The sequence below is a fragment of the Oncorhynchus mykiss genome, chromosome 7 (assembly GCF_013265735.2).
Source record: "Oncorhynchus mykiss isolate Arlee chromosome 7, USDA_OmykA_1.1, whole genome shotgun sequence".
Taxonomy (NCBI): Eukaryota; Metazoa; Chordata; class Actinopteri; order Salmoniformes; family Salmonidae; genus Oncorhynchus; species Oncorhynchus mykiss.
In genome coordinates, this window is record NC_048571.1 from 79954796 (window position 1) to 79981528 (window position 26733).

The window sequence follows — 26733 nt, forward strand, 5'->3', positions numbered from 1 at the left end:
AAATAGAATGGTATTTGAAGAGCTGTTTTTCAAGTAGGGGAGACAGGAGCATTTGAGTCCCTTGCCCCAGACACACCCCACGGGCACTTAGCCACAACCCTAGAGGATCTTTGTCATGAGCAACCCATTCATCATTGTTTGTGGATCAAAGATGGTATTCAAGAAACTTCTATTAACTTTCATTAGTGGTTGGACATATATGGTTGAATTTTTTAATTGTGTGCTTTATACAGATTCCTATCCTATATTGATCGTGTGATTTTTGTGTCAATTCCTAAACCTTTTGGAATGATGGTAAAAAAAAAAATTGGGGGGAGTGGCTAGGCACAAATTGTGCCTATTGCAAGAACTTAATTATGTTGATGAACTTTGTCAGGCAAACAATACAAGACTACTTCCTGAAAAGGGTTTCCAGACAGACAATAGCCTAAGGATTGACTTAAGGCTCTTCCAAGAATCTTACATATTGATCCAGACTTTTGGGCAACTCTACCTATCTTAATGTTGCAACAACACAGCAACAATGTCAATACTTGGCTTATTTACGTAACACCGAATGACCTTACCTCTTTATTAGTTGTACCCCTCTCCCCTCCTCCTGTATCGTATTGGTGAGATATGGCTGAGAAACACTCTGTTTGAATGAGGCTAAATAGAGTCAAATAGAATATTGTATGTGATTTTGAAAAATCAGATCATATGAGACAAATGTTTGAGATATGACACTACCCAGCGACTGTAAGAATTTCACCAAACCAAAACAGCGAGGGTTGAAAAGTAAGTCAAACATTTTTACAAGTGAACTATTCCTTTAAGATGAAAGCAACCCACTAATCAGCTCAGAGGAATGTCTGTGGGTGAATGTTGGTAGTGTTTGGTGAGAAGAATGTCTGTGGGTGGATATTGGTAGAGTTTGGTGAGAGGAATGTGCAGTGTGGTGTTAGGTCAATGGGAGCCAGAGTGAACCACAAAGGAACTGGCATGTCCTAGTGGAAGAACCCCTTCATCCCATGACGAAATCAACAGGGCCACTGGATTAGGTCAAGTTTAACTTTTATGAAAAGACAACAATGGGGGGCGATATGACTCGAGAGGGGAGACTCGAGAGGAGACTCAAGGGGGGAGACACGAGGGGGAGACTTGAGGGGGGAGACTCAAGGGGGGAGACACGAGGGGGAGACTTGAGGGGGGAGACTCAAGGGGGGAGACACAAGGGGGAAACTTGAGGGGGGAGACTCAAGAGGGGAGACACGAGGGGGAGACTTGAGGGGGGAGACTCTAGGGGGGAGACTCGAGAGGGGAGACTCAAGGGGGTAGACACGAGGGGGAGACTCGAGGGGGGAGACTCTAGAGGGGAGACTCAAGAGGAGACTCGAGAGGGGAACAAATAAAACCATTCCCGGTGCCCCCCGTGAAGAAATACCCTTATGAATGGCTGATGTTGAGGATATCTTTGAGAATGTGAATGGCTGATGTTGAGGATGTCTTTGGGGATGTGAATGGCTGATGTTGAGGATGTCTTTGGGAATGTGAATGGCTGATGTTGAGGATGTCTTTGGGAATGTGAATGGCTGATATTGAGGATGTCTTTGGGAATGTGAATGGCTGATGCTGAGGATGTCTTTGGGAATGAGAATGGCTGATATTGAGGATGTCTTTGGGAATGTGAATGGCTGATATTGAGGATGTCTTTGGGAATGTGAATGGCTGATACTGAGGATGTCTTTGGGAATGTGAATGACTGATGTTGAGGATATCTTTGGGGATGTGAATGGCTGATACTGAGGATGTCTTTGGGAATGTGAATGGCTGATGTTGAGGATGTCTTTGGGGATGTGAATGACTGATGTTGAGGATGTCTTTGGGAATGTGAATGACTGATGCTGAGGATGTCTTTGGGAATGTGAATGACTGATGTTGAGGATGTCTTTGGGGATGTGAATGGCTGATGTTGAGGATGTCTTTGGGAATGTGAATGGCTGATGTTGAGGATGTCTTTGGGGATGTGAATGGCTGATGCTGAGGATGTCTTTGGGAATGTGAATGGCTGATACTGAGGATGTCTTTGGGAATGTGAATGGCTGATGTTGAGGATGTCTTTGGGAATGTGAATGGCTGATGTTGAGGATGTCTTTGGGAATGTGAATGGCTGATGTTGAGGATGTCTTTGGGAATGTGAATGTCTGATGTTGAGGATGTCTTTGGGGATGTGAATGACTGATACTGAGGATGTCTTTGGGGATGTGAATGGCTGATGCTGAGGATGTCTTTGGGAATGTGAATGACTGATACTGAGGATGTCTTTGGGGATGTGAATGGCTGATGTTGAGGATGTCTTTGGGGATGTGAATGGCTGATACTGAGGATGTCTTTGGGGATGTGAATGGCTGATACTGAGGATGTCTTTGGTGATGTGAATGGCTGATGCTGCTGTAGAGAGGAGGAGGATTTAACAGCATGAGGAGAGACAAGATCGTTGGTACATTGACTTTTGTACGTCCCAAATGAGAACCTATTTACTTTATAGGGCACGTATTTTGACCAGAAGATGTCCATATATAATTGGGACATCATTGTAAAGGACAGTGTATTTTCAATAACTTCACTTGTTAAATGAAGGAAATACATAAATAAATAAGGAATTAAAAACCTCTTTAAACATGTGATACAATATGTGATACAAAATGTGATACAATAAAATGTTATAGCAAACATTTGATTGGGCTGTTATATTATGAAATCAGCGCCTGGGAAAGGGAGATAGAAATGTAATGAATAGAGCTGACATTGTTTCCTGATTCTACACGTCAGAGAGGTGTGTTTGTTCCACATGATATATTTCTATCAGTGTGGTGTCCTGCTGAATACATTCATGCATCAATCAATACATGGTGGAAATATTCGAAGCCTTGTCCCTATTTAATACCTTTTTAAAAAATTCAACCTTTATTTAGCTAGGCAAGTCAGTTAAGAGCCAATACTTCTTTACAATGACGGCCTACCCCGGCCAAACCCGGACGACTCTAGGCCAATTGTGCGCCGCTATTTGGGACCCTCAATCACGGCCTGATGTGGTACAGGGACTATAGGGACTATAGTGGACTCCTCTTCTACTGAGATGCAGTGCCTTAGACCGTTGCACCACTCAGAAGCCTATGAGGAGACCTGAGGATGTGTTTTCACCTTCAGTACATGGTGGTGAGATACTTTTCTTTCCTCCCAATTTCGTGACGACGATCTTGTCTCATTGCTGCAACTCCACAACGGGCTTGGGAGAGGCGAAGGTCAAGTCATGCCTCCCCCGAAACATGACCCACCAAGCCGCGATCCTTAACACCTGCCCGCTTAACCCTGAAGCCAGCCGCACCAATGTGTCGGAGGAAACACTGTTCAACTGATGACCGCTGTCAGCTTGCAGGCGCTAGAGTCGCTAGAGCGTGATGAGCCAAATAAAGCCCCCCCCACCCGGCCAAACCTTCTGCTAACCTGGACAATGCTGGGCCGCCTTATGGGACACCCGGTCACGGCCGGTTGTGACACAGCCTGTGATGCAGTGCCTTAGACCTCTGTGCAACTCGGGAGGCCCTAGAGATACATCTCTCTATAAAAGTGTTGCTGCTATTACAGTGCCTTCGGATAAGTATTCATACCCCTTGACTTAATCCACATTGTGTTGTGTTACAGCCTGAATTCAAAATGGATTAAACTGATTTTTTCTCAACCAACTACACACAATACCACATAATGACAAAGTAAAAACATGTCTTTAGAATTGTTGTTGGGGTAAGTCTAATTTACATAAGTATTCCTTTGGTGGTGATTACAGCTTTGAGTTGTCTCGGGTATGTCTGTATCAGCTTTGCACATCTGGATTTGGGGATTTTCTCCCATTCCTCCTTGAAGATTTTCTCAAGCTCTGCTAAAAACCCCCTAGAGTCAATGTCCACACCCACGTGGAAATCTCATTAGTAAAATAAAAAAATCCCAATCAAAAATCCGTCAGTTTAAGCCTGAGATGTGTTTTTTGCAAGGTCTGCTTCTCAATCCACCGCATCAGACGATGTCGCCCTTCCGCATCTGCGGTGAAAGGTACCGATTCTAGAGCAGTGTTTGTAAGACCATGAGACATCCTGTAAATCGGTCTTCTCATGAAAACGTCTGTAGCGTCAGAATGGTTTGGTGTACTATTATGACCCCTCTGTGGAAAGACGAGACTCTCCCGAAAATGAGGGTGTTCCCCATTTTGCTCTAAAAACCCCACAACTGTCATGGAACTCATCTGAAGTTGGCACAGCCGATCTGCCAAGTTCTGTCTGTAGAGTCTGAACAGTTTGGGTTACACACTAAGATGACACCTCTGTGGAAAGGTGAGTTTCTCACCGACACGTACATGTCACTAGGATGCCCACAAGCCTCACAAGACTAGTTTGATGGTAGCCTGGTACCAGTTTAAGTTAGATGGGGAGTGGCGATGAACAGCAATCTAGAAGTATTTCCACAGATTTTCAATGGGATTCAAGTCTGGGCTTTGGCTGGGCCACTCGAAGACTTTCACATTCTTGTTCTGAAGCCATTCCAGCGTTGCTTTGGATCATTGTCGTGTTGGTACGTGAATCTTTGCCCCAGTCTAAGGTCGATTGCACTCTGAAGCAGGTTCTCATTAAGGATTTGCCTATAATTGGCTCCATTCATTGGTCCCTCTATCCTTACCAGTCTCCCAGTTCCTGCCGCTGAAAGCATCCCTATAGCATGATGCTGCCACCGCCATGCTCCACAGTAGGGATGGTGTTAGATGGGTGATGAGCTGTGCCTGATATTCTCCAGGCGTAGCTCTTTGGATTCAGGAAAAATAGTTAAATTGTTGTCTCATCAGACCACAGAATCTTTTGTCTTATGCTCTCAAAGTCTTTCATGTGACTTTTTACAAACTCTGCTGTCATCTGACTTTATTTTAGGAATGGCCTCCGTCTGGCCACTCTCCCATAAAGCCCAGATTGGTGAAGTGCTGTAGAGACTGTTGTTCTTCTGGCAGGTTCTTCCATCTCAGCCAATGAACTCTGTAGTTATGTCAGAGTGGTCATTGGGTTCTTGGTCACCTCCCTGACAATGGGCACGGAGCAAATTTCAGGTCTGCTAAACTTGAACGTTGTGAAAATTCTGTGCAACTTCCAGCCCGCGTTTAATGTGAACACTGATGCTGTACCTGCTTTAAGTTACAGTAGGGGAAAAAAGTATTTAGTCAGCCACCAACTGTGCAAGTTCTCCCACTTAAAAAGATGAGAGAGGCCTGTAATTTTCATCATAAGTACACTTCAACTATGACAGACAAAATGAGAAAAAAAATCCAGAAAATCACATTGTAGGATTTTTTATGAATTTATTTGCAAATTATGGTGGAAAATAAGTATTTGGTCACCTACAAACAAGCAAGATTTCTGGCTCTCACAGACCTGTAACTTCTTCTTTAAGAGGCTCCTCTGTCCTCCACTCGTTACCTGTATTAATGGCACCTGTTTGAACTTGTTATCAGTATAAAATACACCTGTCCACAACCTCAAACAGTCACACTCCAAACTCCACTATGGCCAAGACCAAAGAGCTGTCAAAGGACACCAGAAACAAAATTGTAGACCTGCACCAGGCTGGGAAGACTGAATCTGCAATAGGTAAGCACCTTGGTTTGAAGAAATCAACTGTGGGAGCAATTATTAGGATATGGAAGACATACAAGACCACTGATAATCTCCCTCGATCTGGGGCTCCATGCAAGATCTCACTCCGTGGGGTCAAAATGATCACAAGAACGGTGAGCAAAAATCACAGAACCACACGGGGGGACCTAGTGAATGACCTGCAGAGAGCTGGGACCAAAGTAACAAAGCCTACCATCAGTAACACACTACGCCGCCAGGGACTCAAATCCTGCAGTGCCAGACGTGTCCCCCTGTTTAAGCCAGTACATGTCCAGGCCCGTCTGAAGTTTGCTAGAGAGCATTTGGATGATCCAGAATAAGATTGGGAGAATGTCATATGGTCAGATGAAACCAAAATATAACTTTTTGGTAAAAACTCAACTCGTCGTGTTTGGAGGACAAAGAATGCTGAGTTGCATCCAAAGAACACCACACCTACTGTGAAGCATGGGGGAGGAAACATCATGCTTTGGGGCTGTTTTTCTGCAAAGGGACCAGGACGACTGATCCGTGTAAAGGAAAGAATGAATGGGGCCATGTATCGTGAGATTTTGAGTGAAAACCACATTCCATCAGCAAGGGCATTGAAGATGAAACGTGGCTGGGTCTTTCAGCATGACAATGATCCCAAACACACCGCCCGGGCAACGAAGGAGTGGCTTGGTAAGAAGCATTTCAAGGTCCTGGAGTGGCCTAGCCAGTCTCCAGATCTCAACCCCATAGAAAATCGGGAGTTGAAAGTCCGTGTTGCACAGCAACAGCCCCAAAACATCACTGCTCTAGAGGAGATCTGCATGGAGGAATGGGCCAAAATACCAGCAACAGTGTGTGAAAACCTTGTGAAGACTTACAGAAAACGTTTGACCTCTGTCATTGCCAACAAATGGTATATAACAAAGTATTAAGATTAACTTTTGTTGTTGACCAAATACTTATTTTCCACCAAATTTGCAAATAAATTCATAATACAATGTGATTTTCTGGATTTTTTTTCTCTCATTTTGTCTGTCATAGTTGAAGTGTACCTATGATGAAAATTACAGGCATCTCTCATATTTTTAAGTAGGAGAACTTGCACAATTGGTGGCTGACTAAATACTTTTTTGCCTAACTGTAACATTTTAACAGTGACCAAGTAGGCTACTGAGGCTATTTGGTCATAATGTAGGCCTACCAGAGTGGCCTACCATCAAAATCAATGGAGAAAATTTAGCCCATAACATCTTAACATGGAAATAGCTGTTCTATCATTCAGCCTACAGTAGCTGCCAATGTGTGGTGTTCAATGTAAGCCTACATTCCATGAAACTTTTGAAAAAAATATGCAAGGCTTGACATTAACCTGTTTATCAGCCAAGGAAATGATTGAAAAATGTTGTTGTGTTGTTTAATGCAAGAAACAACTTTACAAAATAAAATACATTATTATTCCCATACCATTATTACAGAGAATCAGACACATTATCCTATCCTCTGCCTATTGACCACTTAGCTTATTAAAGCCTGTCTCAAAATACAACACTACTCCTTTAAGACAAAAACTATTTACCTGACTCGCTTTTCAAAGATGTTTAGAAATGTACATATTTTGTGCAGCTCTCGCTTTGATCTCAAAACAAGCACATCTACTCACTACCGCTCATGCTGTAAACACAGTCCAGTTCAATGTAAATGGCACTGATCCATATATGGCAATGGTATATTTGCATATAAGCCTACTGCATCTCTAATTGTTTATGCCGCACCAGTCTGTGTAGAATACGGGCTGAGTCGTGCATGTCAATGCAATAGAATCCTACTCCGATGCATTCTGCCTACAACAAAATCTATTGCAAAGAAATTGGATACACCTGAGCTCAATTTGGAGTGTCATAGCAAAGGGGTATGGATACTTATGTAAATTAAAAACCTACAAACATGTTTTCACTTTGCCATTATCGGGTATTGTGTGTAGATGGGTGAGAAAATAAATATATTTAATACATTTTGAATTCAGGCTGTAACACAACACAATGTGGAATAAGGGGTATGAATACTTTCTGAAAGCACTCCATATCCCTGATCCTTGCTGTGGAAGCCAACACAGCACAGTCTCTGGAGCCAACTCAACCTGCAGGACAGATTGTATCTGCACTGTACCACTCACACGGTGACGGACGCCCACACACACTGAAGCATGCATCCCATCATTTTTTTCTTCTCAGTGGTTAGTTTATAAGGTACATCCATCTACTACCGGGCCGGACACCCCTTTGCATCCAGAACAGACAGACTTTTTTGGGGGCATGGAAATGTTGCTCACTTGGTATCAAGTGACCTGATGTGTGCCGGGTAAACATTCCCCACACCATTACACCACTGCCAGAAGCCTGTACCGTTAACACCAGGCTTAGGGCAAATCCTGACTCTGCCATCAGTATACCATGCTCAAAGTCGCTTAGGTCACTTGTTTTGTCCATTCTAATGTTTAATTGAACAGCAACTGAATGCTTCAATGCTTCAACCTAGCTAATGCTTCAACCTAGCTAATGCTTCAACTTAGCTAATGATTCAACCTAGCTAATGCTTCAACCTAGCTAATGCTTCAACCTAGCTAATGATTCAACCTAGCTAATGCTTCAACCTAGCTAATGATTCAACCTAGCTAATGCTTCAACCTAGCTAATGCTTCAACCTAGCTAATGCTTCAACCTAGCTAATTTCCGATTCATACGAAATTCTTTGACTATAGAGGTAGCAAAACTGTACTTCAAATCTATGGTACTCCACCACTTAACATACTGCTTGACTAGTTGGGCCTAAGCTTGCTGTACAACATGAAAAAAAAAACATTCAGTCTGTCTACAAGCAGGCTCGCAAAGTGCTTGATAGGAAGCCCAATAGCCATCATTACTGTTACATCGTCAGAAAACATGAGCTCCTGAGATGGAAAAATCTTGTGCAAGATTCAAAATTCTAAATGGCCTGGCTCCCCCTCCACTCAGTACTTTTGTTAAACAGAAAACCCAAACATATGGCAGCAGATCCACAAGGTCTTCCATGAGATGTGACTGTATAGTTCCCTTAAGGAAAAGCACCTTTAGTCAATCTGCTTTCTCTGTGAGAGCGTGCCATGTCTGGAACACACTGCCATTAGACACACACAACTACACCACCTATCACACCTTCACAAAAAAACATGAAGACATGGCTAAAGGCCAATCAGACTTGTGAACATAATCCCTAGCTGTGTGTTGTCTCTTTCCATGTTATATGTTGTCCTATGTTGTTCTGTCTGCATGCTATGTGTTGTTGTCCTATGTTGATTTGTCTGCATGCTATGTGTTGCTTGTCCTATGTTGCTCTGTCTACATGCTATGTGTTGCTTGTCCTATGTTGCTCTGTCTGCATGCTATGTGTTGCTTGTCCTATGTTGCTCTGTCTGCATGCTATGTGTTGCTTGTCCTATGTTGCTCTGCATGTGCTCACTGCTCAATGATTGTCTATATTGTAATTTAATTTAATAACCTGCCCAGGGACTGTGGTTGAAAATTAGCCGGCTGGCTAAAACCGGTACTTTTACTGAAACGTTGATTAACGTAAAATAAAAATAAACTCAAACTCAAACTCGGCCTGCTTTATACAGCAAGCCACAGTCACCTGACTCACTGTCTGTAGAAGTGAACAGGGTGTACATACATTTTCAGATGCATTTAGCATACTGTACAGTGCCAGTCAAAAGTGTGGACACCTACTGCAGCAGAGGTAACACTGGGTCTTTTTTCCTGTGGCGGTCCTCATGAGAGACAGTTTCATCATAGTGCTTGATGGTTTTTGCGATGGCACTTGAAGAAACTTTCAAAGTTCTTGAAATTTTCCAGAATGACTGACCTTCATGTCTCAAAGTAATGATGGACTATCATTTCTTGCCATAATAAGGACTTGGTCTTTTACCAAATTGGGCTATCTTCTGTATACCACTCCTACCTTGTCACAACACAACTAATTGTCTCAAATGCATTAAGAAGGAAAGAGATTCCACAAATTAACTTTTAACAAGGCACACCTAATTGAAGTGCATTCCAAGTGACTACCTCATGAAGCTGGTTGAGAGAATGCCAAGAATGTGCAAAGCTGTTGTCAAGGCAAAGGGTGGTTACTTTGAAGAATCTCAAATATAAAATATACTTTGAATTGTTTAACACTTTTTTGGTTACTACATGATTCCATATGTGTTATTCCATGTGTTATTCCATAGTTTTCATGTCTTCACTATTATCCTACAATAATTCTACAATAATAGTACAAATAAAGAAAAACCCTTAAATGAGTATGTGTCCAAACTTCTGACTGGTACTGTATATTGTGGTATAAAGTGGGGCAAAAAAGTATTTAGTCAGTCACCAATTGTGCAAGTTCTCCCACTTAAAAAGATGAGAGAGGCCTGTAATTTTCATCACAGGTACACTTCAACTATGACAGACAAAATGACAAAAAAATCCAGAAAATCACATTGTAGGATTTTTTATGAATTCCTTAGCAAATTATGGTGGAAAATAAGTATTTGGTCAATAACAAAAGTTAATCTTAATACTTTGTTATATACCATTTGTTGGCAATGACAGAGGTCAAACGTTTTCTGTAAGTCTTCACAAGGTTTTCACACACTGTTGCTGGTATTTTGGCCCATTCCTCCATGCAGATCTCCTCTAGAGCAGTGATGTTTTGGGGCTGTTGCTGGGCAACACAGCCTTTCAACTCCCTCCAAAGATTTTCTATGGGGTTGAGATCTGGAGACTGGCTAGGCCACTCCAGGACCTTGAAATGCTTCTTACCAAGCCACTCCTTCGTTGCCCGGGCAGTGTGTTTGGAATCATTGTCATGTTGAAAGACCCAGCCACGTTTCATCTTCAATGCCCTTGCTGATGGAAGGAGGTTTTCACTCAAAATATCACGATACATGGCCCCATTTATTCTTTCCTTTACACGGATCAGTCGTCCTGGTCCTTTTGCAGAAAAACAGCCCCAAAGCATGATGTTTCCACCCCCATGCTTCACAGTAGGTATGGTGTTCTTTGGATGCAACTCAGCATTCTTTGTCCTCCAAACACGACGAGTTGAGTTTTTAACAAAAAGTTATATTTTGGTTTCATCTGACCATATGACATTCTCCCAATCTTATTCTGGATCATCCAAATGCTCCCTAGCAAACTTTAGACGGGCCTGGCCATGTACTGGCTTAAGCAGGGGGACACGTCTGGCACTGCAGGATTTGAGTCCCTGGCGGCATAGTGTGTTACTGATGGTAGGCTTTGTTACTTTGGTCCCAGCTCTCTGCAGGTCATTCACTAGGTCCCCCCGTGTGGTTCTGGGATTTTTACTCACCGTTCATGTGATCATTTTGACCCCATGGGGTGAGATCTTGCGTGGAGCCCCAGATCGAGGGAGATTATCATTGGTCTTGTATGTCTTCCATTTCCTAATAATTGCTCCCACAGTTGATTTCTTCAAACCAAGCTGCTTACCTATTGCAGATTCAGTCTTCCCAGCCTGGTGCAGGTCTACAATTTTGTTTCTGGTGTCCTTTGACAGCTCTTTGGTCTTGGCCATAGTGGAGTTTGGAGTGTGACTGTTTGAGGTTGTGGACAGGTGTATTTTATACTGATAACAAGTTCAAACAGGTGCCATTAATACAGGTAACGAGTGGAGGACAGAGGAGCCTCTTAAAGAAGAAGTTACAGGTCTGTGAGAGCCAGAAATCTTGCTTGTTTGTAGGTGACCAAATACTTATTTTCCACCATAATTTGCAAATAAATTCATTAAAAATCCTACAATGTGATTTTCTGGATTTTGTTTTCTCATTTTGTCTGTCATAGTTGAAATGTACCTATGCTGACAATTACAGGCCTCTCTCATCTTTTTAAGTGGGAGAACTTGCACAATTGGTGGCTGACTAAATACTTTTTTGCCCCACTGTATATACATTCGAAATGCATTCCGTAAGATATGTTGGAATGTATTTAAAATGTATTAAATATTATTTATTTTGAAATACATTATTTTTAATATATCTCACATCCATTTATATATCTCGTATCCATTTTAGTTTATCTAAAAGTATATTTAATTGTTTAAAAAAAATTATGAGACACACACACACACACACACACACACACTCCCCCCAGTAATCACGAAACTGGGAGGCTCATTACACCAGATGAAGAAGCTTTCCTTCTTCTCCTTCCGACCAACTGCACCTCATCAGGCCTGGACACACACGCAAAAAAATGAAAATAAACCACGAAAGCAAGAGAGAAAAAAGAAAGAATCTGAAATCCATCCAAAAGACATGAGGCATAAACATGGCTTTTTCATCAAGGGAGAGCTAACCAGGAGGAGATGGGCATGGCATGTGTTCACTCCACACAATAGCCATGTAGCAGTGTATGGAGTCATTCAGGGTTTTGTCATCAAGCATTGGAGCAGTGAGAGAAGAAGAGAGAGAAGAAGAGAGAGAAGAAGAGAGAGAAGAAGAGAGAGAGGCAAACTACAGAACAGTAGCCACAGGCTCTGGGACGCAGTCGAGTCTGACTGGCTGGCTGGTTGATTAGCTGACCGACTGGCTGGCTGGCTGATTAGCTGACTGACTGGCTGGCTGATTAGCTGACTGACTGACTGGCTGGCTGATTAGCTGGCTGACTGGCTGGCTGGCTGATTAGCTGACTGACTGGCTGGCTGGCTGGCTGGCTGGCTGATTAGCTGACTGGCTGGCTGGCTGATTAGCTGACTGACCGACTGGCTGACTGGCTGATTAGCTGACTGGCTGGCTGGCTGGCTGATTAGCCGACTGGCTGACTGGCTGGCTGATTGGCGGACTGACTGGCTGATTAGCTGACTGACTGGTTGGCTTACTGACTGCCTGGATCCTCGTGTGTGCATTGCAGTTCCAAATAGAGAGGTACACAAAAAATAATTTTTGCTCGGTGGAAATTATACTTTTAATATTACGTGTTTTACTTTTCCATTATTTATCTATAGTCTTTTCACTTTTCATTTCACTGTTTCACCAGCAGTGGAGGAGACATGATATGGAGAGGCTCTTTTCCTCCAGCAGTGGAGACATGATATGGAGAGGCTCTTTTCCTCCAGCAGTGAAGGAGACATGATATGGAGAGGCTCTTTTCCTCCAGCAGTGGAGGAGACATGATATGGAGAGGCTCTTTTCCTCCAGCAGTGAAGGAGACATGATATGGAGAGGCTCTTTTCCTCCAGCAGTGGAGGAGACATGATATGGAGAGGCTCTTTTCCTCCAGCAGTGAAGGAGACATGATATGGAGAGGCTCTTTTCCTCCAGCAGTGAAGGAGACATGATATGGAGAGGCTCTTTTCCTCCAGCAGTGAAGGAGACATGATATGGAGAGGCTCTTTTCCTCCAGCAGTGGAGGAGACATGATATGGAGAGGCTCTTTTCCTCCAGCAGTGAAGGAGACATGATATGGAGAGGCTCTTTTCCTCCAGCAGTGAAGGAGACATGATATGGAGAGGCTCTTTTCCTCCAGCAGTGAAGGAGACATGATATGGAGAGGCTCTTTTCCTCCAGCAGTGAAGGAGACATGATATGGAGAGGCTCTTTTCCTCCAGCAGTGGAGGAGACATGATATGGAGAGGCTCTTTTCCTCCAGCAGTGGAGGAGACATGATATGGAGAGGCTCTTTTCCTCCAGCAGTGGAGGAGACATGATATGGAGAGGCTCTTTTCCTCCAGCAGTGGAGACATGATATGGAGAGGCTCTTTTCCTCCAGCAGTGGAGGAGACATGAGGTGGAGAGGCTCTTTTCCTCCAGCAGTGGAGGAGACATGAGGTGGAGGAGCGCGAGCTGCCAAACCCTAATCACAAACACAAACAAACAAATAGGAGCCCGGAGGTCCATCATAAATGGCATCCCTTCTATAAATCAATGTCTGCGGTGTGTGTGTGTGAAAGATCCTGCGATGGAATATCCAGGCAGGTAGATGACTTTGGCAAGGGTTCAGACATGCATGTCTGTCCGGATGGCAGTGGTAGGGCCGGGCCGGTGTCCCAAATTGAGCCCTCTTCCTTTTAAACTGCACTACTTTTGACTAATGAGCCCTGTTCAAATAAAGGAAATAGGATGTCATTTAGGATGCATCCTGGGGGTTAGACCACACACGATTCACTGCACTGCCCCCTGGTGGGTCTAACTGTAACCACATACGGGTCACACTGCAGGTGAGGCCATTGATGAGCAGAGGCTTAGCGGCAGTACAGTGGCACCCTCCATAGGTTACAGACAGGACTGTGTACAAGTCTTTTGTAGACAAGTCTTTGGGCGCGTCCCTCTTCCCAGGTGTTGCTGACGCATGCCAGATCTTACAATGCCCAGATAGGTATTTTAAAGGTGGAATGTGCAGAAATCTCTCCACCATATTTCCTGGTTGCTAAAATTCTAATAGTTTGTCTAATTTCAGTTTGCGTGACAAAACAGGCAGTCATAGTGTAGAGAATCACTGTACCATCTGAACCGCTGTGAAATATACTTCCCATAACAACAAATATTGTATTTTCCGCTGTTTGAAGCTGGTGTACAAAACCCAAAGAAAAAGACGCAAAGATGAAACTTGAGAACGGGAAGCATAGAACTCTTAGACTTGCTTTCAATGAGAATGACTGATCTATAACTCACAGTTCTATGTGAATTTGGTTGATTCACCCCCCAAAAAAGTGACATATTGCAGCTTTAAGTATCATCTAACCACAGCATATGTTATAGCAATCTGTCAGTCGATGACAGTCCATGACGTGGCATGCAGCCATTGGTTGACGCGTGTAACGTCTGAGCGACCTTACTCTGGTGGTCAGCCAGAAATTACAGCAATTGGATGAGGCTGCAGAAATGTAAACGTTCTCAAATTCATGGACCTCAGAGCTTTGGATACAAAGAGTGAACATCCGGAATCTAAATTATAGTTTTAACCATGTTTTTGAGGCTATGCATGGTCTGTTTACAATTACAATGTTTACTAACAAAGGAGTAAAACAAGCTTATATTTTGGGTGATGAAGGGGTACGATAGTTGAACTACACTAATGAGGCATCTTTAAGTTATATTCTTCAAGAATCAATGGGTATGTCATACGTTTAAAAGTATAATAATGAATGTAGCAATTGCAGATTGGCCCTTTAAGGTACAATCTGCATTATGTACAGCTGTTTAAACTAAAGGGAAAATCTGGGATTGGTACATCTATTTTTTGGGACTTATAAGATAATTCTATATAGCCATAAATTCCTAAGGAATATAAGTTATAAATACCTCATGACATTAGAAGTCCAATAATCTCAGATCATAACCCAAACGATGTATGGTTTCAAATAATCTCAGATCATAACCCAAACGATGTATGGTTTCAAATAGTCTCAGATCATAACCCAAACGATGTATGGTTTCGAATAGTCTCAGATCATAACCCAAACGTTGTATGGTTTCAAAACATGTTTATTACTTTAATATTCATCTCATGGACTATCAGTCCTTGCATCCATAGCTCCAAATTAAAAGGGGTTACAATTGTCCCCATTCCTTCATAGCAAACTAAGTGGTAAGGTTGCTGATTGAATAACAAAATGGCCACTGGTGAATAATCAGTGATAATTATAGAATTACTCTAACAATAGATTACGGAAAACTACTAGGTTGCCTTGTAACACTAAGTCTAAAGTCAAGCTATGATAGTATTTTGTTAAATGCAACCATATGTCCAATTGGCATGAGATCCATGGAAGGAGAGAAACGGAATGACAACTCCATAGAAAACTCTGGCAAAACGGCCCAAATATCGCACCCTAAAAGATTCTTCATAGTCATATCACATAAGGCTTGTGCATTCATTGGCGTTTGGTGAGTAACTGTTTGGCAATTCACATTTTCTCTACTAATGCGAAACAGACCTGTCAAATGACCAAAGAGGAACAAATGAATTAATCATGATTCGTATTTCAGCAAATCCCTCTCTCGGGAACAAAATGCGTCACTTTGACGCTTAACCAATAACAGAGACACGGAGAATAAATCAATACATCTTTTGGAAAATTGCAAACATGTTTTTCTGCTTTGGACAATTATTTTGTATATTAACAAATTGACTTTAATCTCAATTAAAAAAAGTGCCTCTAGACAAATCTGGGTAGTGCCTCCACAAACCACCCAAACAGAACATGGTGCTGAGTAGAGAGAGTGTCTGAGTGAGTGTCAGACAGTGCTTATAAGGCAGCTGCAACGGCACGCAGAAACCATTCCAACATCTAAAGAACAAACATCCCCAGGCTGACTTTAAGAAGTAGACAAAAAATCTAGTAGGATGCCTTGGGGCGACTCGGGCGGCCCTCTCTCCTCGTCCCCCTAAACCCTTGATGAGCTATACATGAGTGCAATGTAATTTAACCAGATGCTTTCGAGCCAGAGCCTTCACACTGACACTTCCACAACCAACTCCCACTTCAACCTCGGCCTCAACTGGTGACGTCCCCTCGCAAACAGCAGAAGGTCGGGGAGCAAAGTGAGCTGTGAGCTGTATCAGAGACAAACATGGGATGGGGGACGAGCTTCCCGGAGCCGACCCAGATAACATCCGTAAAGCTGTCCACGGGGCCATGACGAAGCCCACCAACCCCCGGTCCTGAGGGGACAGACTAAGAGACAGGCGGATTGAAGACAGAGATGGGCTGATTGAAGACACAGAGACTGACTGATTGAAGTGACAAGCCAACCCTAGAAGCTATCGCCTAGGTGCATGTGGCCAGGGTCTGATTAAAATCGATATGTGCTTTGTAATGGAGGGAGAACAGACACAACACAGGGACAGAGAAAGAGGTAAAGACAGAGAGAGAGGGAGACAGAAAGAGATAGAGAGAGAAAGACAGAGAGACCGAGAGCGAGAGAGAAAGAGAGAGAAAGAGAGAGAGAGAGAGACAGAGAAAGAAAAAGAGAGTTGAAGGTCTAAGCAACGGAAATAAAAACACAGATAAAAAGGAGACATAGAAGAAGAAAGAGAGGGAGAGCAGGGTGGGTGAGGGAGGGAGAGCAGGGTGGGTGAGGGAGAGCAGGGTGGGTGAGGGAGAGCAGGGGGGTGAGGGAGAACAGGGTGGGTGAGGGAGGGAGAGCAGGGTGGGTGAGGGAGAGCAGGGTGGGTGAGGGAGAGCAGGGGGGTGAGGGAGAGCAGGGTGGGTGAGGGAGGGAGAGCAGGGTGGGTGAGGGAGGGAGAGCAGGGTGGGTGAGGGAGAGCAGGGTGGGTGAGGGAGAGCAGGGGGGTGAGGGAGAACAGGGTGGGTGAGGGAGAGCAAGGTGGGTGAGGGAGAGCAGGGTGGGTGAGGGAGAGCAGGGGGGTGAGGGAGAGCAGGGTGGGTGAGGGAGAGCAGGGGGGTGAGGGAGAACAGGGGGGGTGAGGGAGAGCAAGGTGGGTGAGGGAGAGCAGGGTGGGTGAGGGAGAACAGGGTGGGTGAGGGAGAGCAGGGGGGTGAGGGAGAGCAGGGTGGGTGAGGGAGAACAGGGTGGGTGAGGGAGAGCAGGGGGTGAGGGAGAGCAGGGTGGGTGAGGGAGAGCAGGGGGTGAGGGAGAGCAGGGTGGGTGAGGGAGAACAGGGTGGGTGAGGGAGAGCAGGGGGGTGAGGGAGAGCAGGGGGGTGAGGGAGAACAGGGGGGGTGAGTGAGAGCAAGGTGGGTGAGGGAGAGCAGGGTGGGTGAGGGAGAACAGGGTGGGTGAGGGAGAGCAGGGGGGTGAGGGAGAGCAGGGTGGGTGAGGGAGAACAGGGTGGGTGAGGGAGAGCAGGGGGTGAGGGAGAGCAGGGTGGGTGAGGGAGAGCAGGGGGTGAGGGAGAGCAGGGTGGGTGAGGGAGAACAGGGTGGGTGAGGGAGAGCAGGGGGGTGAGGGAGAGCAGGGTGGGTGAGGGAGAGCAGGGTGTGTAAGGGAGAGCAGGGTGGGTGAGGGAGAACAAATGGGTGTCTGTGGAGACTCGTCCCCTTGCTGTTTCAACATTTAACTGGGGAGATTGAAACCGGAGCCATAGTGTCTCTCTATCAAATAGCCATCCTCCTGCTGGATCCCGGTCCATCTCCTCACACTCAAGGCATTTGGGTTCAATCAAAAATTTACTAGGGCACGGTTGTCTTGGTCTCTGCTGAAATTAAATGGATGTGGGCCTTGCCCCATCAAAAGCCAGTCTATACACATAAACAAGTACATAACAATATGTGGGTATACAGTAGCAGTCAACAGAAATATAGAGAGAGATTGCAGATGTGCATGCGTCAGATCCCTTATGCTGATAAATTAGAGAAAAATGTACTGCTTTTGGTCTGAATCAATGCACCATGCTAATGTTTGTTGTTCTCGGTCGAGCTACGATTATATCAACATTGGGAAAGTAATTAAAAAGTGCCAAAGAAGGGCCTAATTCATCTAATTTAATGTCCTTAGTTGCAGCCATTGGATGTAGTTCTTTATCACACACACACACACACACACACACACACACACACACACACACACACACACACACACACACACACACACTCAAACATTTTGTAGTTTGGGGGATATGTGTGTGTGTGTGTGTGTGTGTGTGTGTGTGTGTGTGTGTGTGTGTGTGTGTGTGTGTGTGTGTGTGTCAGTTGGAGTTAGAGGCCAACTGTTGGCTGATTGAGGTGACAAGCTAACCCTAGAAGCTATCCTCTTGGTGCATGTGGCCAGGGTCTGATTCAAATCAATATATGGCCTATAATGGAGCCCATCACATATCATTACATGGAAAATTACAGAAATGTGAACCCTTCAACTGCTTCCAGTCAACCCGAATCTTGTTCGCAGCTGAAACAGGGGCGGACAAGAACCAGAAATTGGCATTTCCAACACACCGACTGTGTTTTCCTATTGGCCTACTTTATAAGCCAAGTTAGATGGGCCCAATGGGCTGAAAATGCCTATCTGGCATTTGCACGAAATGCCAGATGGCCAGTCCGGCCTTGACCTTAAAAACTCAGGGAGTGAATAATTTCCATTGGCTATTAATTGTTCTGTGTGTCACCCCCGATTTGTGATGGATGAGGTTGATAATCATCTTCCAAGCATATAATTTTGTGTTTCTGTTTCGTGTAATGAACAGTACTCGGTGGATCGTTGATGTTATGTTTGAGATCTGAATGATTGAAATAGTGATTGAAATAGTGATAACCGGGAGTGTTCTTGTTTTCTTGGTTCTAGCTGTGCTTGTGTCAGGGAGCAAGCTATGGGAGGTACCCACAGCCCCCTTAGGATTTTCCTCCAACCATACAACCAGCCTGGAATGGGAGCCACAGTGTCAGTATCGCCACTTGCAGGATGGCGTCAGAATCACAGCCGACATTCCCCCAAAACTGGAGGGCAACTGGGTGTCAACCAGGCAAGTTCTCTGCATTGTTCAAAGAAATGCTTTGAATATTCACTTTTTTCTAAAATATCAGGTTCAGACAATGTTGGGGAAGCTACTCTGAAAATATAGTTTATCAAGCTACCAATTCCTTCACACTGGAAGAAGTTAAGCTAAACTTTAAGCTACCCTTAAGAAAAATATAATCTACTTAACTAAAGTTACTTTAAAAAAGTAGTTCACTACATCCAAACTACTTGGTGATACATTATCATATCTAAATCAGAAATGTCATAGACTTACGGAAGTCCAGACAGGAAATGAATATAAAAATCCTGCTTTATGTCGAGATCACAATTTATTTATCTCATGATCACGACTATGGGATGATACATTTCATGCTAACATCATGCTAGTTGGAATTCATTATCAGTTTATAAGTAGAGAATGTTAGCATGCTAAATGTCCTTTACCTTGAGCTAAGAGTTGGTGGGCATTTAAGCCCTGAACGATGGCTGACAGGCAACCCTGTCTCCCACCTGTGTGCCACCCACAAGACCACTTGGCTAGTCTTGCGAGTGAGCGAGCTAGATAGTTAGCTAGGTCTTGTTAGCTTGTTATCTATGCTTGTTGTTAGCTTGCATAACTGGTATGTGTATAATTGTAAGGGACACTTAAAATGTTTTATGGATAATATTTAAATGTACAGAGTGAATGAGCTCCATTCCTGACAGGCTGATCAGATTCAATAGCAGCCTCAGAGGCCGATAAGCCAGTATGCTGCCTTGCAGGCTGTCTGCAACGTGCCTTACATACGGCCTACAAGGCAGCAACCTGATTTATCAGCCTCTGAGGCTGCTATTGAATCTGATCAGCCTGTCAGGAATGGAGCTCATTCACTCTGTACATTTAAATATATACATTTAAATATATACATTTAAATTATACACATACCAGTTATGCAAGCTAACAACAAGCATAGATAACAAGCTAGCTAGCTACAGTAGTCAGCTAGCTAACAACACTACCTAGCTAACCTGCTAGCTCACAAGACTAGCCAAGTTAGCTGCGTTGTTCCTTGCATGCGATTGGCTGTGGTTTTGGGGGCAGCACAGAGCCTGGGACACAGGGCGCTCTATCAAATTAATGGATTATGCATGCTACTTTTGATTATCGTTTGATAACGAGAAAATTATTTTGTGATCTCGACAAAACATCTCATAAGATAGACAAGTCGTGATCTCGACATAATGAGGGAACCATTTTTTTTATTCATATGTCCTCTCTGGACTTCCGTATAGACTACAAATTGCAAGAACACATAACTCTGCAGACAGATGTTATTAACAGAAGGTGTAATTAGGCATATTAAATACAAAAAAAAATTTAAAGTGAGAATTAGGCAGGTCTGATGCTGAAAAAGAAAGGAAATTCTTTCCTACTTCACCCATGTTTTCTCTTCTTTTTGCAAAAAAAGTCATGTGTAGTTCCAGTAGTTAGCTACACCACTACATGGTAAAACAGTAGTGTGTAGTTCCAGTAGTTATCTAAACCACTACATGGTAAAACAGTAATTAACTACTGAAAACACTATCTAGAGTTGAATTTAGTTCAAGTACCACCAAGCTACTGCAAAAATTTAAATTACTAGTTGAACTACATGTAGTTCACTACTCCCCAACACTGGCTTCAAGTCATGTAACATGTCCTGGTTAACCAAATGTAATGATAAACAGGGAAGCTCATCTATAGGCCTTCTTTGGATTTGTGAAGGTGCTGCTCGGTCTTGGTGTCCTCCCAGGTGATTCAGACATCATTGTTTGCGCAACAATTCCATATAGTGAATTGATATATCAATCATGTATCCATCCATCTATCATTTTAGTAATTAATTCATCCATCTATCTTTTTAGTCATTCATTCATTCATTCATTCATCCATCCATCCATCATTTTGGTAATTCATTCATCCATCCACCATTTTAGTAATTAATTAATCCATGCATCCATCCATAATTTTAGTAATTCATTCATCCATCTACCCAGCCATCATTTTATTCACCCATACAGTACATCCATCGTTTCATTCAATAATTTTATTTCAATCTCTTCATCCTGTGTAGATGTGAAGTTCGGCCTGGTCCTGAGTTTCTGACCCGGTCCTACACCTTCTACCCGAGCCACCTGTTCAAGGCACTGCAGCACTATTACACTGACAGCGGGTGCGAGGATCCCACCTACTCTCTGGTGGTACGGGGCAAGCTCCGTCTACGCCAGGCGTCCTGGATCACCCGGGGTGCCACCGAGACAGAGCACCACCTTCACAAAGTGGGCATCGTCATCCACAGCCAAGGCGCTATGCACAGGCCGGCCGCCCGTCTACCCTCTGTGTGTGTGGGCCTCACCCTGGGCGGCATGGTGCCCGGGCACCTGTATGAGCTGTATAACGCCCAGGCAGGGAGGGCCTGTCTGGGTGCCCTGGGGTTCTCGATGATGGAACTGGGCTTGGTGAGAGTGGAGACCCAGCATAAGCCCCATGGAGGTCTGGTTCAGGAGCTCTTCTTTGGGGACGTGCACACGGACTGGACAAAGAGGACGTACTATCGACCAACGGGTTACCAGCAACCATTGCAGAACGCTATGGTGAAACTATGAACACTCCATTAAGATACTGTACAGTTAGGGGAGGGGGTGGTAGGGTTAGGGAATAATAATAAAGGAAAATATATTTATATATACTGTTTACAAAAAAAATATATGGGGAATTGGAAATGATGCAGACAATTACATTGATGGAATCTACAATCTATCTGTAATATTAAAGCTGATCACCCCCCCAATACATTTTTAAAAAGTAACTATCCTGTACATGTACAGTCGTGGCCAAACGTTTTCAGAATGGATTGCAATTCCTTGCAAAGTCCCTCTTTGCCATGCAAATGAACTGAGTCCCCAAAAAACAATTCCACTGAATTTCAGCCCTGCCACAAAAGGACCAGCTGACATCATGTCAGTGATTCTCTCGTTAACACAGGTGTGAGTGTTGACAAGGACAAGGCTGGAGATCACACTGTCATGCTGATTGAGTTCGAATAACAGACTGGAAGCTTCAAAAGGAGGGTGGTGCTTGGAATCATTGTTCTTCCTCTGTCAATCATGGTTACCTGCAAGGAAACACGTGCCGTCATTATTGCTTTTCACAAAAAGCACTTCACAGGCAAGGATATTGGTGCCCGTAAGATTGCACCTAAATCAACCATTTATTGGACCATCAAGAACTTCAAGGAGAGCGGTTCAATTGTTGTGAAGAAGGCTTCAAGAAAGTCCAGCAAGCGCCAGGACCAACTCCTAAAGTTGATTCAGCTACGGGATCGGGGCGCCACCAGTACAGAGCTTGCTCAGGAATGGCAGCAGGCAGGTGTGAGTGCATCTGCACACACAGTGAGGATAATACTTTTGGAGGAAGGCCTGGTGTCAAGAAGGGCAGCAAAGAAGCTACTTCTCTTCAGGAAAAAATAGGGACACTGATATTCTGCAAAAGGTATAGGGATTGGACTGCTGAGGACTGGGGTAAAGTAATTTTCTTTGATGAATCCCCTTTCCGATTGTTTGGAGCATCCGGAAAAAAGCATGGATGAAGAAGACATGGTGAGCGCTACCATCAGTCCTGTGTCATGCCAACAGTAAAGCATCCTGAGACCATTCATGTGTGGGGTTGCTTCTCAGGGCTCACTCACAATTTTGCCGAAGAACACAGCCATGAATAAAGAATGGTACCAACACATCCTCCAAGAGCAACTTCTTCCAACCATCCGGGAACAGTTTGGTGACTAACAATGCCTTTCCAGCATGATGGAGCACCTTGCCATAAGGCCAAAGTGATAACTAAGTGGCTCGGGGAACAAAACATCGATATTTTGGGTCCATGGCCAGGAAACTCCCCAGACCTTAATCCCATTGAGAATTTACGGTCAATCCTCAAGAGGCGGGTGGACAAACAAAAACCCACAAATTCTGACAAACTCCAAGCATTGATTATCCAAGAATGGGCTGCCATCAGTCAGGATGAGGCCCAGAAGTTTTTTGACAGCATGCCAGGGCGGATTGCAGAGGTCTTGAAAAAGAAGGGTCAACAGTGCAAATATTGACTCTTTGCATCAATTTCATATAATTGTCAATAAAATCCTTTGACACTTGTAATTATACTTCAGTATTCCATGTTAACATCTGACAAAAATGTCTAAAGACACTGAAGCAGCAAACTTTGTGAAAATTAATATTTGTGTCATTCTCAAAACTTTTGGCCACGACTGTAGATCAAGGCAGGGATTTTAATTAAACGGTGTCTCAGGACATTATAAAGGAATGTAGTCATTCTCTCCATCCATTCTTCATCTGATGCTGAATGCCTTCCATGGTGATAAACTAACTAACTCAAGCATAAAACTGTGTCCCAATATCCAAACGAGCATACTATTTAGTATGTCTGGTCAATACATGGCTTCATACTACAGTATTTAGTAGGTCTGGTCAATACATGGCTTCATACTACAGTATTTAGTAGGTCTGGTCAATACATGGCTTCATATTAAGTAGCGTGCCATTTTGGATGACAGTTATATTGTATAATCCTAACCATTACTATTCCATATCTATTTCCACCAGCACCACATCCACCCCTGCCCGGCGTGCGCCCTGGTCTTCCGGGCCTCAGAACAACGCCCCCCGGTGTTGCCCCATATCCCTGCGTCGGCCCCTCCATCTCTGCATGGCCGCTGGGTGAGCCAACGCTGTGAAGCCCGGCCTGCCGTCCTCTTCCTCACCCGAGACTTCACCTTCCGCCCAGATGAGCACTCCTGGGAAGGCTTCTACCACCACTACTCGGACCCCTCCTGCAGCCAGCCGACCTTCACCCTACAGGCCTCGGGCCACTATGCTCAGGGAGACCCCTCGGCCAAAGTGGCGGGAGGCACCGAGTTTGTCTTCAAGGTGACCCGGGTCAGTGTCACCATCCTTGAGGGGGCCACGGCCAGGGTGCTCAACGAGACCCGGCCAGGAAGCTGCGGGAAGGTGGGGGGCTGGGAGGTGGGGGTGGAGCAAGACGTGACCCCCACGGATGGGTGTACCGTCTTGGGAATCAAGCTGCCACACAAGGAGTACGAGCTGTTCAAGACGGAGATGGACTATCGACGGCGCCCTCTGCTGTTCATAGGGGAGAGGCCGACGGATGGCTCCAGCCCCGACCGTCCCCAGAAGAGGCCCACGTCTTACCAGGCCCCCATGGTGCATTGTGGCGAGGAGGACACCCCCACGTCGTATCTTCACACCAACCAGCTCAAGCTAGCAGCTAGTGGAGCCAAGAACCTACCATGGCAGCCAAGCTTTGTCCTAGTGCTGGTATCTTTACTGTTGCTTTGGTACGATGGAGGAACTGTTCACAGTGTATGAGGAAGAACCATGTATCAAGATAACGGCAGACCAAATAAAAGATGGCTTTTCAGGAGAGAATGATTTGTAAAGGATGGTACTCTATGTTCAGCAACCTGAATAAGTCAATCCTACGACAATGACATCAGCAGTGTTGATGCCCTTGACATTGTGTAAAAGGAAACTGACGAACATTCAACAAGTGTCAACAACTGTCATTTGAATGGTATTCCAGTGAACAATACGTACACGAAAACTGTACATACACTGACTGTCTATACAAGTTGCATATCTATCATATTATATACAGTACGTGTATCACTTTGTTTTCTTTTAAACCAGAGATGCCTTTTGGCAAATGCTTAAGGCCCATAAGAGCTCCTTTCTCTAAAGATGTATTTTCCCTTCAAATTACATAAGGCAGTATATTTTCGAACAAAACAAAGGACAATACCGACCAATAAATTCAATGCACAAGCAACCGACATTCAAATGGACTTCAGATTGTGTAAATCAGGAACTGGATACCAAAGAGGAAACGCAAATGTGTGTCACATCAACAGGTCCTAATCTAATGTGTTCATTTTCGATTGGAGGAAACCCCCAGCTGACAAGTGGACACTAGTTTACAATTCTATCCTACAAACCATACTTATTGTCATTGTTAAATTAATTGTTATATTAAAAGGGAAGATCTGCTGCAATTATTGCATTGTCTGTGTGTTTTTATATGTTATGTACAGTCTGTCCTGCTTCTTTCTCATCTTTTGTATATCTTCACAAAATCTATCATCTTGATTTACTAACCAGCTGCTTGAGAAATAATTTCTATCATTATTCTATCATTGGCTGTAAAATTAATAATGATTTTGACATGAATAATAATGAATCATAAGAATAATTAAGAATATTTAAGAACTGAGTGTGAAAAACTCATCCTTAAGGCAAAATAGTCACTTCAGTACTAAGGTAAATGCTGGATTCTTCAATCTAACAGGCTTTCCAAACAATGGTCCAAGTTTGAAAGCCAAGATGCTGGACATGAGTGCTGCAATGTGAGAACTAACTGGCATATGGCTCACACATGAAGCATTGCTATCCAGCTCCAATTTCTGGAGCATAACTCCCTGAGTAAAACACAGAGTAATATCTGGTTGGATGCATGTTATAGCCAGCCTGTAACACAATGTACCCTACTCAGCAAAATTACAATTATTGCAATTTTGAAATATTGTAGATCATTTTTTAGCTAGAAGATCATTTGTAATAGACAGGAAACTTGGGTAACACTATAATAACTGTCATGAATTAACAATAAATCATGTATAAACAATTAAGTATTTCATTATTTGTAGACCTTTATAAACAATTATAAGCATTACAAATGTATGACTTATACTGAACAAAAATATAAACACAACATGTAAAGTGTTGGTCCCATGTTTCATGAGCTGAAATAAAACGTACCAGTAATGTTCCATAGGCACAAATAGTGTATTTCACTCAAATGTTGTGCACAAATTTGTTTAGATCCCTGTTAGTGAGTATTTCTCCTTTGTCAAGAAAATCCATCTCTCTGACAGGTTCGACATATCAAGAAGCTGATTTAAAAAGCATGATCATTACACAGGTACAGTGCCTTGCGAAAGTATTCGGCCCCCTTGAACTTTGCAACCTTTTGCTACATTTCAGGCTTCAAACATAAATATATAAAACTGTATTTTTTTGTGAAGAATCAACAACAAGTGGGACACAATCATGAAGTGGAACGACATTTATTGGATATTTCAAACTTTTTTAACAAATCAAAAAGTGAAAAATTGGGCGTGCAAAATTATTCAGCCCCTTTACTTTCAGTGCAGCAAACTCTCTCCAGAAGTTCAGTGAGGATCTCTGAATGATCCAATGTTGACCTAAATGGCTAATGATGATAAATACAATCCACCTGTGTGTAATCAAGTCTCCGTATAAATGCACCTGCACTGTGATAGTCTCAGAGGTCCGTTAAAAGCGCAGAGAGCATCATGAAGAACAAGGAACACACCAGGCAGGTCCGAGATACTGTTGTGAAGAAGTTTAAAGCCGGATTTGGATACAAAAAGATTTCCCAAGCTTTAAACATCCCAAGGAGCACTGTGCAAGCGATAATATTGAAATGGAAGGAGTATCAGACCACTGCAAATCTACCAAGACCTGGCCGTCCCTCTAAACTTT

General features: G+C 43.7%; 1 protein-coding gene across 1 annotated transcript in view; it reads left to right on the top strand.

Annotated features, from left to right (window-relative positions):
• The window catches only part of apcdd1l (adenomatosis polyposis coli down-regulated 1-like), a 28317-nt gene extending 2463 nt beyond the window's left edge, over nt 1–25854 (top strand). The window contains exons 2-4 of the mRNA XM_021610700.2: nt 18949–19126; nt 21216–21735; nt 23758–25854. Of these exons, the coding sequence (XP_021466375.2) occupies nt 18949–19126; nt 21216–21735; nt 23758–24540 (1481 nt within the window). The 3' untranslated portion in view covers nt 24541–25854. The remainder of the gene's footprint in view (nt 1–18948; nt 19127–21215; nt 21736–23757) is intronic.
• Nucleotides 25855–26733: the final 879 nt, after the last annotated feature.